Below are 20889 nucleotides of genomic sequence, written 5' to 3'. Positions count from 1 at the left end.
TAGCCATACAGCTGCTGTTGTACTTGGATCAGGTGCAATTCTTCTCATATATGTAAAGTTCCCATAAAGTTCCACAGACAAATAAAATTGATTTGGCTGGCTGCCAAGTTTTAGGAAGTTTTTGCTATTAGAACAGGCAACATTTACCAAAGGTGTATGCCAGGATCACTAACACAGCAGTGGCCTATTAATCAGCAAAGGGCAGGTGTTGTTTTCTAAGAACCTTTATGCCAGCACTGTGGCTTAAGCCAAATATTATCAGTTTTCATCTAATTATTTCACAGAGGATCTCTCTAGCTCTGTACACCTGCCACTTTCCCTTCCGAATGACAAATTTTAATTAAAATCAGGAGCTTATGCCTACGCACCTTCTTTTTAGAAAGGGAGATGTAGTATCAACAAGCAAGTCAGGTATCAATACTGCCAAGCCTCGTAGTTTTGCCATGAGACTTAGATATTTAGTACTCTTAAAGCTTAATCTCTTAAAACCCTATGATTGCAGAAAATTGCAGATTTCATTTTAAAAAGTCAGTTCTGAGGCTTGTGTTTAAAAGGCTCAGACTCTAGGACGTAAATTACAATAATCCCAAATGTAATTATATTTAAACTTTTCCAGTCTTATAATTTGAGAAGACATGACTCACAGCTTATAATATTTAAGGGACATCAACCTGGTAACTACAACCATTTTCACAAAAAGACATAAGCCGTGTTTCTGATTTCTGAGTCAGATTGTGCCCTTGCCAATATTAAGATGTATACGTATGAAGAGCATCAACTAAAATACCAGGATAATGGACTCAGTGATAGACTCAGCCCTTTCCTAGTCCTCAGATACACTACCGGGCTTTTCATTATTGTAGGTTTTAAACAAAGTCTATGTTCAAGCTGCACCTGCCCAAGAGATGGCAATGTCTCACTGTCGGACACAGCCTGTCCAAGGCAAAGTGCTTTGCATTAGCAAAAGCTTTTGTCCTAAGCTTATTATTCCATACTAAACACTGCAATCATTATCTATTTTAATACTGTGAAATGCAGTCAGCCTGAAACTACCCAAGTTAATAAGCATCTTATAAGACAAAGGGCTTATAGATCTCCACAACAGCAAATTTTATTCAGCAGAGAATCTTGTCCTGCTCCTCTGTGGCACAATGTCAACACACAGTGACGCAGACTCCTTTGCAGGTTATTTTACATTGGGAGGTGTTGCAACACCCCTTGGAAATAAGGAAGTGGAAATATCTGCTTTCCTTTAACCCAAATTCTTCTTTGCTCTGGCAAATATATGTTTTGTAATAAAGCAATGTTACAGCACAGGTCACAGTGTTTTAAAGAGTCGTGTGCTGCGACCGTAAAATCATGATAGGAAGCAAAAAATCTGGGAACAAAATTGTCTCTGCGTGTGCTGGACTCAAAAGTTGTTGGGAGATTATAGTATTTACAAAATTAAAAAGCAACAGAGAGGGAGAGAATTGGCTTTTCTGACATACAAACTAGATGCAAGGGACTTTGGATCAACACTAAAGTCAGAGGAAAGATTCCCACTGATTTCTATGCAACAAACACCTAATACCCCTGCAAGGTGAAAATTAACTATCCTGGAAACACAACTCCCCACTTAACCACAGGCAAGAGGCAGCGTCAGAAGAACATGGTGGTTTGGGGCTCATTTGACACCTCAGCATGCTCAGAGGCGAGCTGCAGAGGCAGCGAGAGGCACATCAGGTTTGCATCTCCCAAAAAGCATAACCACCCATGGTCTCCTGTGCAGTGGCTGCAGTTGCCAGTGTGGGGCTGGATGAGCATCTTCTGGCTCTGGCACAGCTCTGTTACGGGACTTTTGTAAGCAGGAGTATCTCGTGCTCTGCAGGGTTACACTCCCACCCACCAAAGCACCACCCATCTTTCTCCCACCCACATTCATCCTAATTTCCCCTGAAGATCCCCTGAGAGGAGCCACCGTGCAAACCTCTCCACCTCCTCTGCACCTCACCCAGCAGCAGCAGAGGCAGCAAAAGTATCTCCAAATGAATAATACAGGGGAATGTAAAATAATAATAATAAATTGTAATTTAAATAAATTATAAAATACATTGCATTTTTTAGATCTTCTGATTAGGACAGGAGCAGAGTAACTTCCTTTCCATCTCTCACAGCAGACCTTGAGAAGGGAGAAAGAGCAAAACGTGCCTCAGTGGGAAGGATTTCTACAGCAGTAGCTGCTGTTTGCAAGGAGGCGACAGAGCCCGGTTTGGACTCCAAATGTAGTGACAAGCTTTGCCATATGCCAGACCTTGTGATGAAATGTAGCATATTTTTACAAGCAGAGCTGAAAGACAAAGAAGGGGGTTTCCACACTGGCAGGTGCAGCTGTGAAAAAACAGGGATGAGGGGGCAGAAGGTGGTGGGTTGGAGAAGGATAGATAACACAAGAGGTTTCAGAAAATGTGGAGAACTGCTTCAGCCAGAGGCTCAGCACAAGAGGGCACTCCAAGTGCTCCCAACAGCCCTGCCAAGGATGGTTTTACAGCCCGCACCCTGCAAAAATGAAGTACAACCATCCCAGCCCTCAGCCTTAATCAGCCCCACAGCTCCCGGACATCATGCTCCACATCCTGAGCATCCTGCTCCATCCAGGACAGGCACAACAGGATACAACAAACATTTTCACGGGATAACTTAACAACAGCCTCTAGACCAAAATGGAATTTTTGGACACTGAGTATATGTGATTAATAGATAAAACATGAAAACTCAGGTATCTGTGAGACCTACACTTTTCAAACTTGTTTCCATTGAGAGCAGTAATAAAGGCTGAATCTGTATGGTCAAACTACATAGGGGAAAACAAAAAAAACCCCATCTATTTGTAGAAACTGCTCATTTTAAGAAAATTTCCCATGGCAAACTGGTATCAGAATAAGTAGGATTAATCACAAGGCTGGCTGTACTCATGCAGCATTGTGAAAGAGATGAAACAGATAGTGGATGGAATTGCCTGTTTTTAAAATGAAGATGAAAGCCTTCTCCAGCAACTGGGTGCAACCCAGAGCAGCTGCAAAACTGGCCAGCACCGCCGTTCAATGGGCGATTCCTTCCAGACCACCACAAAACACAGCCGCCTTCCCTAGAGGGAAACTTTAAACTCCCAAAGCAACTTCATTTTTCTCTGAAACACTTAGGAAGCAGTTATAGGAGCAAACCACGTATTCACTACCACAGCCGTAGGTTGCTGCCTACCTACTGGATGAAGGTAGGTAATAGCGCAAGTTATCCAGCAGATGTGGGAAGAGCAATGGTTTGTGTCTTGAAGGTATGAACATCACCGGCTGAAGCTTACAGCAGCTTTGCCTATCAGAAATCAAGATCTCGTAGATGAGCCACTTGCTAAGAAGAAAGAAAGAATTCTGCAATAACTAGACCTACTTGTGAATATTGATCAAAAAACGATACTGATTTGATTTGCATTCACTCCTCCTCCTGTTTTGTCTTTATGATTATTCAAATAAGTAACCTTTGTGGCAAGTAAGTATGTCAATGAAACAATAAATTTTCCAGTAACACTTACAGAAAGGAGGAGGTATTTTTAATCCCTAAGCACAAATATTCACACCTGATATCTGAGTGAGGATGTGAGTATGGACATGTTCAGAGCTTCTATAGGTCAATAACAAGATTACAATTATAACAAGAGATCACACACTTGTTTATACAGACCATTAAACTAGCTGTAGCAATTTAATATTGAAAAAGGGACACATCAAGAGCAGAGAATGATGTGAAGTTCTGACTCATGTGGGATTATAGATCCCGCCCAGCCCTCGTACTCAAAGTTGATTAATGCTTTACCTTCTAATTGCTTGTTGAACCTGATCTCAGAATGCCACCCAGCCCCTCCTCTAGCTGGGGTACAGGCAGAGTTACCCCAACCAGAATGCTACATATAAGCAGTTTCCCATGAAACAAAATTTCTCACACCAGTCCATGGATCTTACCTTGCACAAAATTCCAAAAGAAACTGCACCACAAGGTAGGATCAGACCTGACCACTGCTGCCACCACTGTCCCACCAGCCAGCGTCTGCCTGGGTCCTGCGCAGCCTTTCCTGCCTTACAGGCACCTTTGCACTAACACTAATTCCCAAAAGAGAAGCTATAGACTGATGTGGTGTTCATCTAAATCAAGCAGAGAGATAATCACCCACAAATGGTTGTCACACACACCCCACAGAGGTGATTGCTTTATCCAATTTGCCCTATAATTAGATAAAAGTTGTTCTGTAATTTGTCAGGTTGACTTTAAATGCAATTTTGTCAGGAGATCGGTCTGTGACTTTCAACAGGACCACAAGAGAAGAGCAACACCAAATTAGGACAATAATCAAAGGTTTAGCCAGAGCATCGCCTCAGCCCAGCATCCCAGCCTTCGGATGTTTTTACAGGAATATTCTGCAAACTCAGACAAACCAAGCCTTATGCTTAGTCTGGAAGTTTCCTTTCCATTAATCAAGACATCCTGACTAGCTAGACAAAACCTGAAAAAAATATATCCAGATATCTCACTATTGCAAAAAGAAAAGAGTTTGGGCCTGTTGTTTTGTTAGGTTTGCAGGAACATCCTTAGGTCGGCTCAGGTAACCAGGCCTGCAGAAGACCCTGCAGTTATTTTCCTCCTGCACTTAAAGTTAAAATATACTTATCCAAAATAAGACTACAAGAAAGAAAGTGAAATTTCAGACCTTGCCTGCGAGACAGAAGAAAACGTACCATCTGCAGAAGACAGGTGCAGACTACGTAGTGGAGTTAATAAAAGCATCATTGTGGCACTTTGACATGACTTAGCAAATATTTGACATTCAAAGCTTGCATACAAATACCCAGCGCACACATTGACTATGACACAAATGCAGACTGCTAACAAATGAAGGTCTTTATTTTTAGAGCATTCATCCCTATCTGCCCTCAAAGAGTCGCCTTAATCCCTAATGAGCAGCCTCACAGCCCGGTGGTTTGCCTTCCAGGATGGATGAAGCCTACAGATGTGAGTGAAATAACCGGCAGAAGACGAGGGGCAGGGGCACTGCAGAAATCTCCACTGCAGAAACCGCCGGCAGCAGCAATGCAGCGGTAACGTGCAGCGACGGGCTCAGGCTGCAGAACGGTGCTCCCTGGCGAGAAAGCAACTGCTACAGAAGTCACGTCAGCTCCTGCCCCAATTCAACATCCACGTGCTGAAACCAAGTGGTGGGCAAAGGCAAGGTGCAGGAGCTAGCAGAAAGAAATGGGAATGGAATGGAAATGTGGAAATGCACCTGGACAGCGAAGCCTGCCCTGGTGTGCAATCCAGCCACCCGCTGACCCGAGCTGGAAAGAAAACTTGCCTCTTGGCAAGTATTTCTGCAGCAGGGTGTGACAGAGCCTAAAGACTCATGAAATATTCAGACTATGGTTTTGACTTTATAAATGTTACGTTAGCCTTTATGGCAGGTAAGTGATTTTATTCCTGTCTCAAGGGGGGTATCTTCTGGATACTTCCTGCAGCAGAGAAAGCCGGTGCCCAAATCCCCAGTAATAATTAACACAAATCTCCAGTGGTGAAACAAGGAAGGGAACAGATCTTCCAGAGCACCAACCCCTGGGGAGACAAGGAAACAAACTCCCTTATTTTTATATACTTTATACAAGTAACAACTTTGGTATAACTTTTACCATGATAAGCACAAGACACAGAGAAGCCTGAGGTTCAAGCAGGTTCGGTGCGAGGGGATGGCAACCCCAAGGAAAGTGCTGGCTAGGCCTAGCTTATCCGTGTTACTCATCTTTTATCATATACGCCTGTTTTTAAGGCATCGGGAGGCTTTTTGGCTCCTTTGCTCAGGGCAGAAGGGCCTCCACAGCCCTAGGGCCATCCTGCAGCAGGGGCTGCGCTGGTAAATGCGAGAGATGAGGGCGGGGGGATGCACGTCTCAGCCCAGCCAAGCAAACCCCCACAATTCGCAACAGGGCTCTGCAGCCGTGGCACTGACACAGCTCCTGCAGAGAGAGGCAAACACAGGGGAGAGGGAGCGACCAAACCCGGCACATCAGCACCTGCCTCCTGGCTCACCGCACGCTGCTGGCAAGGGGTTTAGATGCTTTTTTAAATGTAGTTATTTGACCACATGAAGTCTCTCCCTTTCAGACCTTGGCTGCTCCAGCTGGTCTAGTAGAAAAGTTAACTTTTCGTGTCCCCGTCCCCCCCCCCCACTTTTTTTTCCTCTCTTTCTTTTTGTTCCTGTTTCATTGCTTTGCTTTTCATTTCTTCCAAGGTGCAAGCCAGCGAGCTGCTCCTGGGTCAATGAGTGGAGGAGACCAACAGGAGCAGGCAGCTCAGGGAGAAACAGCGGGTGAAGGGAAAGAGCCTTCCCTCTTTTAGCAGCAATGCACGATAAATCAAACCACAGCTTCCTTTAGATTAAATGCTGTCCTACTTCTCACGTAAGAGTTATTAATCCTGAATTCCATCAGAAGGCAGTTCTGACCATCCTCCTTGGTGAGGTTCCTCCCTCTGGAAACACCAGCCCTTGAAACAAACACCAGCAAGGGCTTGGTGGGGCCCCTGCAGCCCTGTCTTGTCTCAAGGCAAACAACGCTTGATTATGAGCAAATCTGTAATTCGTCATAAGGCAAATCATTCTCCATTTGATAAGATAGTGTGTGTCAAAAAACAAGCGTGAAGCATTCATATATACACTGAACCTTCATCTTCTATAAATTGGCAACTGCATCTAATGCGACCATCAGTGGGACAGAGTGAAGCAAGACAGTAACAGATCATCGGGGCGATCATTAGACTGGGGAAAAGTTACTTGTAAACTCCTCTTTGAAAAATACCCTGACAACAGCTAAAGCTGTTGTGTAGAGCAAGTGGTCTGATAACCGAGAATGGTTTTGCAGGTATTTTTATGGAATTGGTGTAAATGATAGCCAGCCACTGCTCTATGACTGGCAAAAACTTGCCATTTCAAGCACCATCCACTCGGGCACCAGGTATTTTGCCAAGCTAAGCTACATGCACAGACACAACGTGGGCTCCCGTAGTACTCCAGGACCAATGGGAGCTCTGCTTCGAGCTAGAAAGGGGCACAACTTTTTCTAAGTTCAAAGCGAAGCCTCTGCATAAGTATTTTTTAAGATCAAAGCACCAGTTCTGCAGTCAACATCCATAAAAATAGCAGCACAAGAAAGAGGCACTGTTCTCGCCGTGTGAGCTGGGAACAAAAGCGTCACATCCTGACTGCCCCTTTGCCACCTGCGCAGCTTTGTTTGTGTAAGTGCCTTTTAAAGATACTAACTGAGGAAAGAGCATTTTTAAAGCATCATTAAAATGTGTTCAAATATTAAAAGAGCAACTTTAATAACAGCAGTTACATCTGGCCCTTGAAACAGTTTGCATTCCTTTATGGCCGTCTGTGGTTCAGAAGACATTAGCCGGTGCCAGAACAGCCCCAGCGTGCTGGAGGTGACCCCAGCTCCCACAGCCACATGCTCGGGACGAGCCACCCCTCTCTGTGGGGAAGTCCCCCCTGATCCAGAGGCTTCAGGCAGAGACAGACCGGGGAGTGCAGCCAGGACCGGCTCTGCAGGCAAAGCTGTGGTGACTGTCACCTCTGGCAGGGCGAAGCCATGAGCTGAACAAACCACTGCACAGCTGCAGAGAACGTGCAAACTTCAGCTCACCTGCAAAGGCACATCTTTAAGAGACAGTTTGTTGTACAGAAAAGTAAGCAATTTACCAACACCAGCTCTTTGTCTCACAGTTCCCACCTAGTTGTAAAAAGCGGCTCTACTTGTAAATGTGAGAACAACCACCCCATGGCCAGCTCCAGCCTCTGGGCTCACTGCGGTACCTGCTGCCTTTGGGGTGTGTTTGCATGTGGCTTCTTCTGCAATGTGAGCACAGCCACAAGCCAAACAGAGCTCGGTGCCTACAGCCAAACAGGCTGTGGTCAAACCCTCAGAGCTCCGCTTCATCAGCCACATCCCCGTGCTGCCCCTGGCCATTTGCTCTCACCTCTGTGGCACGGAGAGTCACTGGCAAAATAAACTTATTTTTCAGCTGATGACTCCCTCAGCCCAGCTCATCCCTCTGCCACGGAAGGGGACATGTCCCCAAAGGGGCCAGCAGGGATTGGGGCAGGGCCCTGGCTGGCTCAGTACCATGGCTGAGGACAGGCACACCACGCTACACCCATGGGCTCCCACGATCTTTGGGGATGGTCCCTCCAAATGACACTCGAGTGACTTTAGCCAACCTTCGGCTGTGGGAGCTGCCCGCTGCCGAACAGGGCAAGGACCTGGCACCAGCGACAGCCCTGGTCCCACCCGCACTTTGACCGCATTTGCAACACCCTCATTTTCAAACCTGAGAGGCTGAACTTAAGGATTTTTGCCCTTGAAAGGCAATGGGAGTTTCTCTGTAGCTCCTGCTGCACATATAAGTTGCAGCATGTCCCAGTGCTCAGGTGTACCTGGCTTAGGCAGTTTTTACAGGAAGGCTTTGTACAGCAGCTGCTTCGATGCCCCTTCAACAGCTCAGGGCAGAGCAGGACAACCAGCCCTCCCCAGCGCTGCAGAAATTTGGATCTAGGCTGGCAGCACATCCAAACTGCGTGCACGAGCCCACATGGCAATGCCTGGAGCTCCCCTGCTCCGGTGAAAAGCGCAGATGTTTCGCTGAGCCTGTCACGCTGCGCTCAGGGCCGGCACACCCTATAAGATTCATCTGATGTGTCCATTTAAACGGGATGCTGGCTCGTGCCCAGGTACCTGGCAAGGAATTTGCTCATTCTCCATGAGCTGTTCATTTTGCTGCAGTACCAGTGTGAGGTTTTGGGTGCAGACCCAACACTGGCAAAACTCATTTTGGAGAGGTCACCAGGAGCAATCTGGGGATCCCTCATCTCAAGCAGCGCTACCCCGCTGGCCTCAAAGCTGAAGCCATTGCCCAGCAGCAAAAACCATAATCTTAAATGAAAGAACACAAGACAAAACCCAACCTTTCTTAATACCAGTCATTTATCACTTAATTAGTGTCACATAATAACAGTTTTGAAGGCTGAGAAATAGGATCAGCCTGTCAAGACCAGGTCTCTGTGACTGCTTTGCTTAGTGAATGAGATTGTACCTGGTACCCTGCTGCCCGAGGGGAAAACAGCGAACAAAGCGTTTCTGTTACTTTTATTTCTGACTTATACCGCAAAGTTAAGTTCTTAAGTAGCTCTTTGGTAGCGATCGTGCTTTTTTGTATCGGGAGCAGAATAAACGAAGGAAACCTAAGCCTCACGGTTAGCAGCGCCACGTAGTATTTCACGGGATTTCAGAGAAAGTCTTGTAAATACTTGTCCATCCGTATCTCTCTTTTCTGGAAACGCCTCATCTGATACATTATCACCGTTTCCCTCCTCACACGCCCGTGAGCAACCCCGGTTTCTGACAGCCCTGCCGCAGCACCTTGCAACGCTCAGGTCTTTCCCACTCAGCCCCTCCGAGGCGGGGAGCAGCACCCCTTGGCGCAGCCAGCCTCCCCCGGCCACCTTCTAAACTACATCACCGGCTCATCTCTGGCAAGGTACGCGGATCACATCAAGCGATAACAGCGACCAAAAGCCGGTTTGGCGCCAGATGTGCAGGGGAGGAGGGTTGGTACAGCCGGTGTCCGGTTCTCCGGAGCGTCCCTGTTTTCCCGCAGCGGGGAGGCGAAGCGCATTACGCAAGTGCATTAAACAGCTGCCGCCTATAGACGCAGGATCGCAGGCAAACATTCAACAACATCGCCGCTCCGGCGCCCGGGAGGTGACGACCCGCTAAATCCCACCGGGTTTCCCCGAACCTGCCTTAGACTCCGCTTCCCTTCCCCTGCGGCTGCTGCGGCAGCGGTGCGGAGCGGTGCGGAGCGGTGCGGAGCGGCGGGGACCGGCCCCCGGCGCGGCCGCGGCCGGCGGGGCGCGGAAGGAAGGGAAGGGAACGGAGCGGGGCGGTAGGTATTTAAGCGCGGCTTAAATTTATTTGGGGAGCGGTGGTGCGCGGAGTTCCCGCGGAGCGGAGGTGAGGGCGGTGCGGGGTCCCGGTGTTCCCGGGGAAAGGCGGCGGGGCGGGGGGGGGGGGGGGGGAGCCGGTGCAGGCGGTCGGTCCCTGCTCCGCTCGCCCAAGGGCATCGGTGTAGGGCTTCCCCAAACGGAGGGGCCGGTGACCTTGGGCGAGCGGAGCCGCGTGGTCTGCGCTGCCACCGGCAGTTCTCCAGCAGCTCGGTAAGAAGCGCTGGAGGAGAGGCCTTGGAGCAGGGGTGGCAGCAGCGGAGCCTCCAGAATTTGCTCTGCGTGCCTTCCGCAAGGTAGCTGGTGGCTGGTGGTGTTGCAGAAGGACCCCACAGCCTTCAGCAAGGCGCTCTCTGGACTTGTTGCTGTAGACCTGCGGTCAGAGGTTTCCAGGTGGTGTTGCTGGTGCAGCTGTCAGGAAGATGGTTCGCCTTAGCGGGGATTTGCCGAAAACAAGTCAAAGACCCAGAAGTGAAAAGGTTGAGATAGGTGGGGAGTGGCGGAGGAGGGAAGGTGAAGGTACTGCTCATACCAGTGTGGTGGCAATACCCAGTGTTTGCAGATTTCTGCTTTTTGGTTTTCTTAGAGTTGCTGGTTGCTTCCAGTGTCAAGCAGGTGCAAGAGTACCTTCCTGTTGTATAAGTGGAGCTGGGATAGTATAGAGGAGAATCCCTGTAATAAATGCTACTGCTCCACTTAATCAGCATGCATGGTTCTTTTTGGACCATGTATTTTAAAATGCTTTAGGAATTGGGATGCTCATGAATATCACAAGTACAGCACAAATAACTATGCCTTGAGAGCAATTCTGTGAGTCCTTGGAGCGATTTCTAGATGGTGTGGTTTTGGCAGAGAAATGCAGGGAGGCTCTGCACAGAGCATGTACGTTGTTCATCCAGCACTAATGGCAGATGTGGTGAAAGGGTGCCTGGGGAGCAGCTCAGGGCCAGGGGAGCACTTGCTTCATCACCCCTGTGCCCAAAAAGTGTCCAGGACTTGTGATGTAGTGAATGGCACCGAGACTCAGGTGCTCCAGCTGGCTGATAGGAAAAAGCATCCATTGCCCTGCACGATGTTCTGTTAATCAGGTTTCTACCAAGCTTTTAATTTGTGCAGTAGTTGCGTACCTCAAGCCTGACCACGTTCCTGGTGTAGAGCTGAGCGAGTATTCCCCAAACCAGGGCTCTGGGAAGAGAGGAGCCCATGCTGTTGGGCTGTGACCTGATGCTGAGCTGTGTCCCCGCGGAGGGGAACCCACCTTGCCCTGCTTAGCAGGTGCTCGCTTCTCTGTTCCCACTGCCTCGTCTGCGTGTATATAGGCATGTGCAAAGCACTTGAAATAAGATGTCAGCAGGTCACTCTGGAGACCTCCTCCTTTTTCTTTACCCATGCCATCTGCTCTAGTTAAACACGATGTAACCCAGCCCCTACCGCTTTTCAGGAGAAATTGGCACAGCGGTCTGTTGCAACTTTGAAGAGCCTTGTCTTGCCCCACTACCTGCCAGAGTATTTCTTGTGTTCTCCCCTCCAAAAATTAAGGGTGGCTTTGCTCTCCCCACATTTGAGGGGTGTTCTGCTGTATTAATGGTTTCCTGTGTTCAAAACTGTTTGCTCACAGGGATGAAGTGGTCTGTGAAGGAGGTTGTTCCTTACTGCATATATGGGGTTAAATCAGTTTCTGTGAAAAATGTGAATCTCCCTTTTTACTTCTTATCTGTTGCAAGTATCTCACTTCATTTTTCTTTTCCCCTTTTAGACCAATAACCAGCATGGTGCAACACTGCTTCCTTTCATTAGATCTCAAAGGAGATGCACTTGCACAAGAGTTCGGGACCTGTTTTCCGCTAATACCTGTCATAACTATGACAGTATTCACCTTCTCATATTACATATAACCCAAGACCAGCTATTATTTTCAGCTGCTTCAGAAATGACTCAAAGCAAACCAAAGAAATCTGAATAAAATAAGAACTGTATTTGAAAGTAAATATTTTTGTAGAGCCCAGACATCTTAGCTATTTTGTTTATGGAGTGGTGTGTTTACACATCACTTTTAAGTCCCCTTGAAGGATTTAGCCAATGTCCCAAATCTGAAAAGACTCACAGGAACTGAGGCTTGTCACCAAGAGCAAAGCCAAAACCCCTGAAAGATACCTCCTGGAACAGTTCTTCAAGAACTCTCAATTTAAATGTGGTGCTGGTCTCTAGTCACAAACTTGAGTTCTTCTTTGGGAATCAGCTCTGTTCAAAATGATGTTAATAAACTATGCTTACACTGAAAATACAGGGAGAGCTTGCCCTGAGATTTCAACTTGCCAATTTACCTGTCTTTGCTGAGCTTATCACCAAAGGCCAGTTCTGCTCCAATGTGCAAGTCCTGTCACAGGGGGAGGACTTAGAGCCCATAACATGCTCAGCCCAGAGGAAGCTGGAAAGGAAGGGGTTTGTACATAAATTGTTAAGAAGCAGCTAGTTATGTAAGAAAATGACTGAGGAAACTTCAGAGGAGGGAAGAACAGAAAATCCTCTGAAAAATTAATTTAGCTTTGGAAGAAAATGGGACAGAGCTGCTCCAAGAATGTTTTTGTTACAGAGAAGCTGCACCTTCTTCTTCTGTGCCTCAGTAGAGTAAGAGTGTGCAAATAAATCAGCCAGGCTTCAAAGTTAGGGGGAGTTGATTTTTTTTTTTTCTTTTTTTTAAATGTTGTTTTGCTAGGAGCAGCCTGCAGTTTTCAGGGAGTACTTAAGGCATGAAATCAGTCTAGACACTAACTGCTTTCAGCTGCTGTGCTGTTACTTGAATGGTTGGGAGCCTTTCTCCAAATGAGATCCCTATGGGTGCCGCAGATCATCCTCTCCTTTCTTGAGGGTCAACGGTTTTATATTAAATTTATTTATATATAATAATATATATAATAAATATGTTTTATCTTATATATTTTTATCTTATATATTTTAATATAGTTTTTATATATATAAATTACTTCTCACTTCTCACATTGTTGTAGGCCATCATACACTTGATCTGTGTACTTAACTTGAGTGAAGGAGCAAATAGTATTTCAGAAATCATCTGGGTGTACTGCAATCCAGGTGGAGAGATAGTCTGACAAGAATCCATTTCCTCCAGTTACAGATGCAGCTAAATTCCAGCACCAAACCAATGCTTGGGACCACAGTGTTACTGAAGAGCTGTTGAAGGAGCACACACATGATGTGCACCTGAGGACTAGGTTTGTGTTCAGAACTGGAGACAAGGAAGTCTGGGTCAGGTTTTGTGCAGGTGTGGCATTGCCACCTCCTGTAGTGCCACTCGGTGAGTGTTTTGCTGCCTTGCTTGAAGGTACCAAACGTAAAAAGAAGTCTTTTCGTCAGCAGCGGAAGGTGTTTGCTAGACTCCTAGGTCTTGTATGCGTTATGTAACTTTTTCCATTTAAAAGAAACATAGCACCTATGCTACCGCTAAGGTCAGCAGGAAGGAAGGTTAGTCTTGACAGATCAGGAAGCTGCTGGAGCTCTTTCTTCTGAGCAAGGTAAAGCAGAAACATGGCTGAAAATGTCATTGCCTTTTCTGCCTTACCATTTTCACTCCTGAAGTATTTTTCCACTCCTGGAAGATTTTTTTTTTTTTTTTTTCAAAAAAAAAACCCATAGGCGCAGTCAAACCATGTTCACCCACATGCAAAATATGAGTCATGTACAGCAATAAAATTTTACCAGCTCTGAACTTCATTCTGGTGTTGCACGGATGGTGGCAAGAACATGTACGTAAGAAGAGTTTACAATTCCTGTAGCACAGTAGCTGGCAGCAATGTATGGCCTAGCGTGTGATGAGCTGCTGATTCAGGAAGATGAATGCTGAGGAAGAGAAACAAGAGATGGCCTCACTGCTGCTGTGCATTTTTACTCCAGAGTTAGAGGAAGGGGGTTATTTATTAAAATCTATAAGTAAAGACATTTTTAGTGGTGCATAATTGTCCATAGTGGGAGTTATGCTGGGTTTATTGCTGCTGTTCTCTTTCACATTCTTTCTGGCATTACTTCCCTGTGAAAACAAGCTTTAGGGTACATTTAAACATCCATGTGTAAGTACTACAGTAACCTGAGGGTTCTGCTTGTCAGTAGGTAATAGGCAGCTTTCTAGACTGAGCTGATGCTGTAAGGCCAGGGGCCATGCTGCGTATGGGCAATCTGAGCAGCACAGATGCAATAGAGGAACAGACTGAGACGGTGTCCCTGGGAAATGCTGGCGTTTGGATTCTCTGCACAATTTTAACTGCTGCCTCATCTAAATTTCTTCCTGATTACTGGTCCACAGGACCTGTATTTCATTCCTTGTGCACTATGCTTGGTGGTCGCTGAATAAAACATATTAAATAAAATGCAGGATGGACTGGGAATGTGAATCCCTTTGTTGTTCCATTTGCACTTACAGAAATGTTGGTCTACATAAAATCAATGGGTTCATCTCAGAGTTATGTTAGCATTAAGAGGGACAAGACTGGTGCCTTGGATAAGTCAGGATATTCTGTCTCATTAACAGCAGAACAAGCCCACTTAACACAATAAAGTTACAAATAAGTAAGCACAATTACAGATATATAACTTGCAGAAAGGATATATATTTCAATACCCAAGAGGGATGACTACCCATTCCTTTTCTAAAAGCTGAAACTTTTTACATATCCAACAACTTTAAAATAATTATTGCACTTTGTCTTGTCACACCTGCTATTGGGAGTCTGCATGTTGTAGGTATCCTGCATGCAAGACCAAATACAAGCCTTGGGGGCTCGTGGCAGGATTTTACTTAAGCTTCAGTGTGTGTGCAGTCCCTTAGGATTCTGCAAAACCCACCAACTCTTGCTTTTCTGTCAACACAGCAATTATTTAGCAAATGGCCAAATTTTAGCCAATTAAATATTTGCATTTTGAAGATGGATTGGTGGTTTGCTTGGTTTTCCCTCCTACCTTGTTTATAACACTTGGCCCTACTTTACATTTGAAGCATCAGAGACCACCTGTTTAATGATTATGGGGCTATCTCCAGCTCGAGGGTTTGTTTTTCCCTGGTCTAGATAAAGTTATCTAGACCTGAACATATGTTGGAAACCCTTTTTCTCTGTGCAAGTCAACCAAACTCTCCTGCTGAGCGAGTAAGGTGTTTTTCAATCATTCTTTGGAAACGAGTCTATCCCGGTTCCCCTGCAAGAATGTTTCTTTCCACAGGAATTTCCCAGCAGGTGCATTTTGCCAGGTGCTGTCTGCCCACCAGTCAGAGTTGCAGACTGCTAGTGTGAACAAAGTCCCCCAAACTCCTGTCACTCAAAGCAGAAATGCTATATACCTAACACTGGCATCTTCAGATTACAACTCCAAACACTAGCTCTAACACGGGGAACTAAGGTTATTAATAAATTTTTGAGATTAGGCATGCTCTTAAATGAAACCTGGGATTATTTTTTTTTTATGATTTATCTTTTCAGCTGCCCTAATCAGACACATGTGTCAACAAGCAAGAAAATCAAGTTGCAACTTAAAACAATAAAAGCTGCTTTACAGGTTCCTCTTCTTGCTTTTTTTGCTTGGAGGTGAAATTGCTGAAAATAATTTGAATATTGCTTAATGGCTTTACAAGCTGAATTCTATTCATTTTATTCATAGCTGGTTATAACAGTCCCATGGCCTCGAAACAGGAAGGCATTTCCACAACACAACTGAATACTTAAGTTCACATTTGTAGACAAATGAACTCTAAGTTAAAATTGCATAACAGCAAATTATCTCCTGTTCTGGAACACTGGGAACTGATGAGCTAATAATGCAGGGCCCTTTCAACTCAGAGCACCAGCTGATTGTGGTATTAATGTAATAAAAACCAGTAATGCTTAAAAATATAAATGGAAGCCTCTCTAGGACAAGTCCTCTTTAAAATGGAGAATTTTTAGCCTCAAGAGTTCCCTTTGATCATTGCTACAAGGTAATTGGCCTGGTGGTAAGGCTGCTTGAGACCTCTGGAGGTGTGGAGCTTTGGGCTATTGCTTATGCTTAAAACTATCCCTGAATAAATGCAAATGGGTTGCCTTCAGAAAAGGTATCTATGGCACAGTAACACAGTGGATTCTTGTATCTCATTGACTGAGCAGCTGGTTTAAGATGGCTTTTTTTTCCTTCCCTCCTGTTTTCCTTTTATAAATTATGCATCTAGAATTGCATGATCCCAAGATGCCCTCATGTTTGCTGCATTTCCAAGACAGTCCTGCTAACGGAGAATGTCTCTCGGTAGATTAAATGCAGTGGAAGTGTGTTAGTGGTGAGGACAAAGACTGTAATTTGACCGTTTGTCTTTTACTTATCTCAGTCTCTATCTTTCATTTGGAGAGCGTGCAGCCTCTGCATTAAGACGGCTTGCATTCTTGCTGGTAGTCCAGGGAGTCCCATTACAGGTGTGTCTCAGTGCCTGTGGATGGGGTTATCCCCCTGTGCCGTGAACACGAAGAACTTTAGAAACACAGGCTGGCTACTAGGACTTGGTGACCAACATCTAGGAAGTGATAGTGGTGAGTCTCCAGCCTGATAGACTGGTCTAATACCAGTAAAATCAGCCTGGGGAATTTTTTCCTGTCTTTGGCTTTTTCTTACACCAGCTCTGTATTGAGATATACAAGTATATGTGCCACTGTGGGCAGAAAGCTCCATTAGCCTGGGATCTCTCCCCTCAAAACCAGTGCAGCACCCCTCAACCTCATAACCCTTAACACCCACAGCAAGCGCTCCAGCCTTGCAGTTTCTCCATGCGGCAGTCAGGCTTAACAGATATTTACCCAAGAAAGGTATGAGTTTAACTAGCACAGGTATAACCCCAGTGTAAATACCATAATCCTAGATAGTATGAGAGGGCCCTTATCACTTTCCTTTCAATTGTATAGGAAAGGGCTTAACATCTTCATTGAAAAATGCTGCTCTTTTTGCAGAAGGTATAAATAGAGATACTTTTGGCTCCCAGTGAGTCACAGTTTGCCAGCCATGCCATTTTTATTACAGGCTTTGCAATATTTACAAGGCTTTAAGGCCTTTCTTGAGTTCTGCTTTAAAATAATTTATCTGAAAGGCATCATCTTCCATTCACACAAGGACAGAAACCAGTGGTGGCCTTTCTCCCCAGCCTGTACCCTTGCAAGTAAAGCTGTTCACAGCAAAGACAGTCACTGCTAGACTTAAAATGGAAGTGATCTGTCCCCCAAAAGCATTGTGGGTGGCCCCCTGGTCTAGGAGATGTAGTCTAGGAGATACAGGGAAGATGGGAGGGAAGGAAACGGACTGCTTTTGGAGAAGGAAGGGAAAAAAGATATATTGGGGAGGGTACTGATGGTTGGAGGACACAGAAGAAGAGGGGCTGGTGGAAAGTGAAGGCTGGGTGGGTGATGGGGCAAGTACAGAAATTTTTCTGCATAAAAATCTGCTAACACAAACAAGCCTCCCTCCCTTTTTTAATGCACAGTGTTTACAGTTTCACTGCGCTTGTTGCCAGCAAAGAGGTTGCATTCATCAGGGTGTTGAGAGTTGAGGAGCAAGCGGGGAACAGATGCGAGGAGGTCTGGACAGGAAGCCGAGGGATGGGAGGAGAAACACCGGGAGAGAAGCCAGCACATGGATGAAGGAGGGGGAGCAAAGACAGTCAGCTCCCTTATCAACAGCATTGGACAGGCACTTGGAGTGCCAATTCAATCAGACAGTCTGCCGTGCTTAGGGTGAGCCTATAGTTGTTGCCTTCCCAAAGAAGAAGAGGCAAAAATCTACCTTACAGCGTCTCCAGATGGCGAGGTGTAAGCTAGTCTGGCAGGATGCTCCGTTTGCAACTTAATACGGGAATGTTGAACCTTAACAACTGGCAGTACCGGTGACCTAAAGGAAGAAAGATGGAGAAATACGATCCGTCAAGGTGTGTGCACTTAAGAGTGCATCCACTGGACAAAAAAGTTACACATCAGTAACCAAAGTAAAGCTGTTACAAAACAAACCAGGGATCCTTTTTATTGGCAATTTGTCTTCCCTTAGGTAAATACCCACATACCACCAGAATATACTGTACAGCCTCCAGAGGCAGTAAACCACTGAATATTGTAATATATTTGGCCTATACCAGTGGTCCATCATTATTTTAATCACAGGCTGCAAATTTTCCAGTGCTACTTTAGTATTTGTTGCCTTGAGAGACAGAAAATTTCTGTTGCCCCAAACTCACTACGAACACAAGACTGGAGGGATGTGACATGTCTAAGCATCTCTGTTCCTGGCATTTTAGGCAACAGAAGTGTAGAACAAAATGATACATTGGAAGGTTTTTCAGCAGGACTAAAATCTGCTGTATTCCCTTTCACTATGAGCTGACCTGGTCAGCATCTGTGTCCTTAAACCCAACCCCCAAAATAAAGGAGTCCCTCTGTGAAGCCTTGTACAGTTGCTTATCATTCTGTCTCTGTATTTTCTTTAAGTAGATGTTTTTAGCCTGAATTTAAAGATTATTTAAAATACTGAAAAGCAATTTTAACAAAAAGCAGTGGAAGGCAAAACCCATTTCCTAGTTAATACTTGGTCAGCTGTTCTCCTTTCTGTGTGGAGACGGGAACAATGAATGCATAAAGGTATTACCTGAGAGGAAAATCTTTCCTAGACTTGTAACTTCCATTAAATACTCTTTTAATCTGTAATGTATCTTACTTCTTTGGAATGAACTGAAAAAAATTCTTATGCTATTTGAGATTACTTTTTTCCCTCCCTTTCATAGCTTGTCTTTTCTTTATTCCCAACAATGGCAGAATAATAAAAATCATCAGAAGTAAGCAGAGGAGTTTTTACAGAGCGGTTCTTTTAATCTCATCTTTATTCCAGACCATACAACTCTGCCATCCACATTTAAGGAAGCTGGCCCAAAGCCTTCCCTTTTAAATGCATTTCTCCCTGACTTCCACGTGAACCCTGTGCCTTTGTAAGCTAATGCGGTTTTAATTCCTACTGCAGAATGAATAGCAAAACACATTCATAATCAGAATGTAGGAATTGAGAGTGCCCAACTGATAGAGCTTCAATAACTGCAAGCAGCAGTTGCTAAAGATTGTTTTCCTCTGCTCCAGGGCAGCAGAGGCTGGTCATGGCACCGATGCGTTATTTCTGTTTGAACTTTATTTTATGTAACAATTACATGTGGCATCAAACTTGAAATGGTGGTCACTGCACCATTTTTTAGTTCCAGGTCTTTCTTTCCACTGTAGCTGTAATCCAGACTTCTTTATCATTACAGGTCATCTTCTCAAAATCACTGAAAGCTGAAGATGGATATTAAGCATGTGAAGGACTATATCTATTGGCTCTACTACCAGTACCTACTGATCACCTGCAGCTACGTGCTGGAGCCCTGGGAGCGGTCCATGTTCCATACCATCACCGTGACTGTTTTCGCTATGGTGGTGTACACAGCTTACGTCTTCGTCCCCATCCATGTCCGCCTGGCTTTTGAGTTCTTCTCCCAGATCTTCGGAAGCCAGCCCGAAAGCACAGTTTCCATTGTGAACTGAACTTGCCTGAGTAGTGATCAGCAGTTCTTGCAACTTGTGAAATGCAGTGTCTTCTTCAATTTTGTGTATTTATTCTGAAGCAGTTTTGAAAATACCATTTTCTCTTACAAAACATGGCTTGCTTAATTACCATAGCTGAAAACCAGAATAATGCACTGACTACTGGCTGTGCAGTCCCCGTTAAATAAAACACAGACCAGCTTTTTCTGTGTGATAATGAAACACATCACCTGGAATGCCACGTTTACATAATATGCAACCGGCGCCCACTTTCAGCACCCTAATTTAATCATACTGGCGTGTATGAAACAGCAAAGACTGTTTATGATGGCTGTGAGGAGGGGTACTACACTCACTATACACAAAGAAGTTCTGCCAACAGAGTGCAATGGCAAAACATACCATGCCTTCCTTGACCCAGGTTAGAGAATGTAAGGAGATGAGTAAAATACAGCATGATTTGAGTACTAACAAGTATCTGGCTGGTTAATGACTTCTGCTTTTTAATGGACGGGAAAGGAAATTAGCAGAGAAAGTAACAGGAGTATGAACTTGAATCCAACTTTTTGCATTTAACTTGCTGCATCTGAGTTTAGATGGTCTAAGATAGTGTAAAAAAACCCATACTATAGGTAATCTTGCAGTTTACTGAAAATGACAGAAAGAAACAGAACTGGCTCTGTTTCAGTGTACTCCTGCCTTCTTTGACAAAAACTGAGACATCTTTTCTTTGTGCTCCCATTCACCAAGGCAAGCAAAGTGCATGTCTGCACCAGAAGAAGATGATCCAGAAAATAGAATGGAAGTAATATTTTAATAACTGCAGGGAAGTCTGAGGGCTTAAAGAGATCTCCTTTATAAAGAAGAAATTAGGTTTATTATAATTGCCTGTGGGGAGTTTCTTGAACAATGGAAGGTTTGTTTGGTTTTCACTCTACACCTAAATCAAATGTCAATGCCAAATCATAAGTTATAGCTATACAGTGCATGTATCTAACAGCTGATGCTACTGTTATTAGAAGTGAGAGGTGCAAAATGTAAATAGCTTCCAAATGATGTTTGCACAGTTATAGGATTAAAAAAGCCCTCTTAATTTCTTTATCAAGCTGCAGTGGGGTCCTGCATGCTTAAAAGATCGCTGTTTGGAAATCAAGACATGTTTTGAAGGTTGAACAGATCTGAAAATGTGTATGCAGTTTTTTCAGAGAAAAATAAAATTCTATTCTTCAGAAACAACAT

The 20889-nt window shown here is 44.9% G+C and overlaps 1 protein-coding gene across 8 annotated transcripts; it reads left to right on the top strand.

The window, feature by feature from the left end:
* Nucleotides 1–9405: 9405 nt before the first annotated feature.
* Nucleotides 9406–20888, top strand: SPTSSB (serine palmitoyltransferase small subunit B). 8 transcript variants are annotated; one of them, XM_030027769.1, is made up of 2 exons: nucleotides 9406–9609; nucleotides 19377–20888. In XM_030027769.1, exon 2 carries the CDS (start codon nucleotides 19408–19410, stop codon nucleotides 19648–19650), a length of 243 nt encoding a protein of 80 aa, XP_029883629.1. In that variant the 5' UTR covers nucleotides 9406–9609; nucleotides 19377–19407; the 3' UTR covers nucleotides 19651–20888. The 8 variants fall into 8 exon arrangements, with proteins under 8 accessions (XP_029883629.1, XP_029883632.1, XP_029883627.1 ...); XM_030027772.1 differs by lacking the exon at nucleotides 9406–9609 and adding an exon at nucleotides 9686–9833; XM_030027767.1 differs by lacking the exon at nucleotides 9406–9609 and adding an exon at nucleotides 9686–10017.
* Nucleotide 20889: the final 1 nt, after the last annotated feature.

The sequence above is a fragment of the Aquila chrysaetos genome, chromosome 10 (genome assembly GCF_900496995.4).
Source record: "Aquila chrysaetos chrysaetos chromosome 10, bAquChr1.4, whole genome shotgun sequence".
NCBI classification, from domain to species: Eukaryota; Metazoa; Chordata; class Aves; order Accipitriformes; family Accipitridae; genus Aquila; species Aquila chrysaetos.
This window is presented reverse-complemented; position numbering and strand designations above follow the sequence as displayed.

Bases quoted from the DNA above. Each gene is read 5' to 3' on its own strand.
- SPTSSB (XM_030027769.1), top strand. From the start codon at position 19,408: ATGGATATTAAGCATGTGAAGGACTATATCTATTGGCTCTACTACCAG.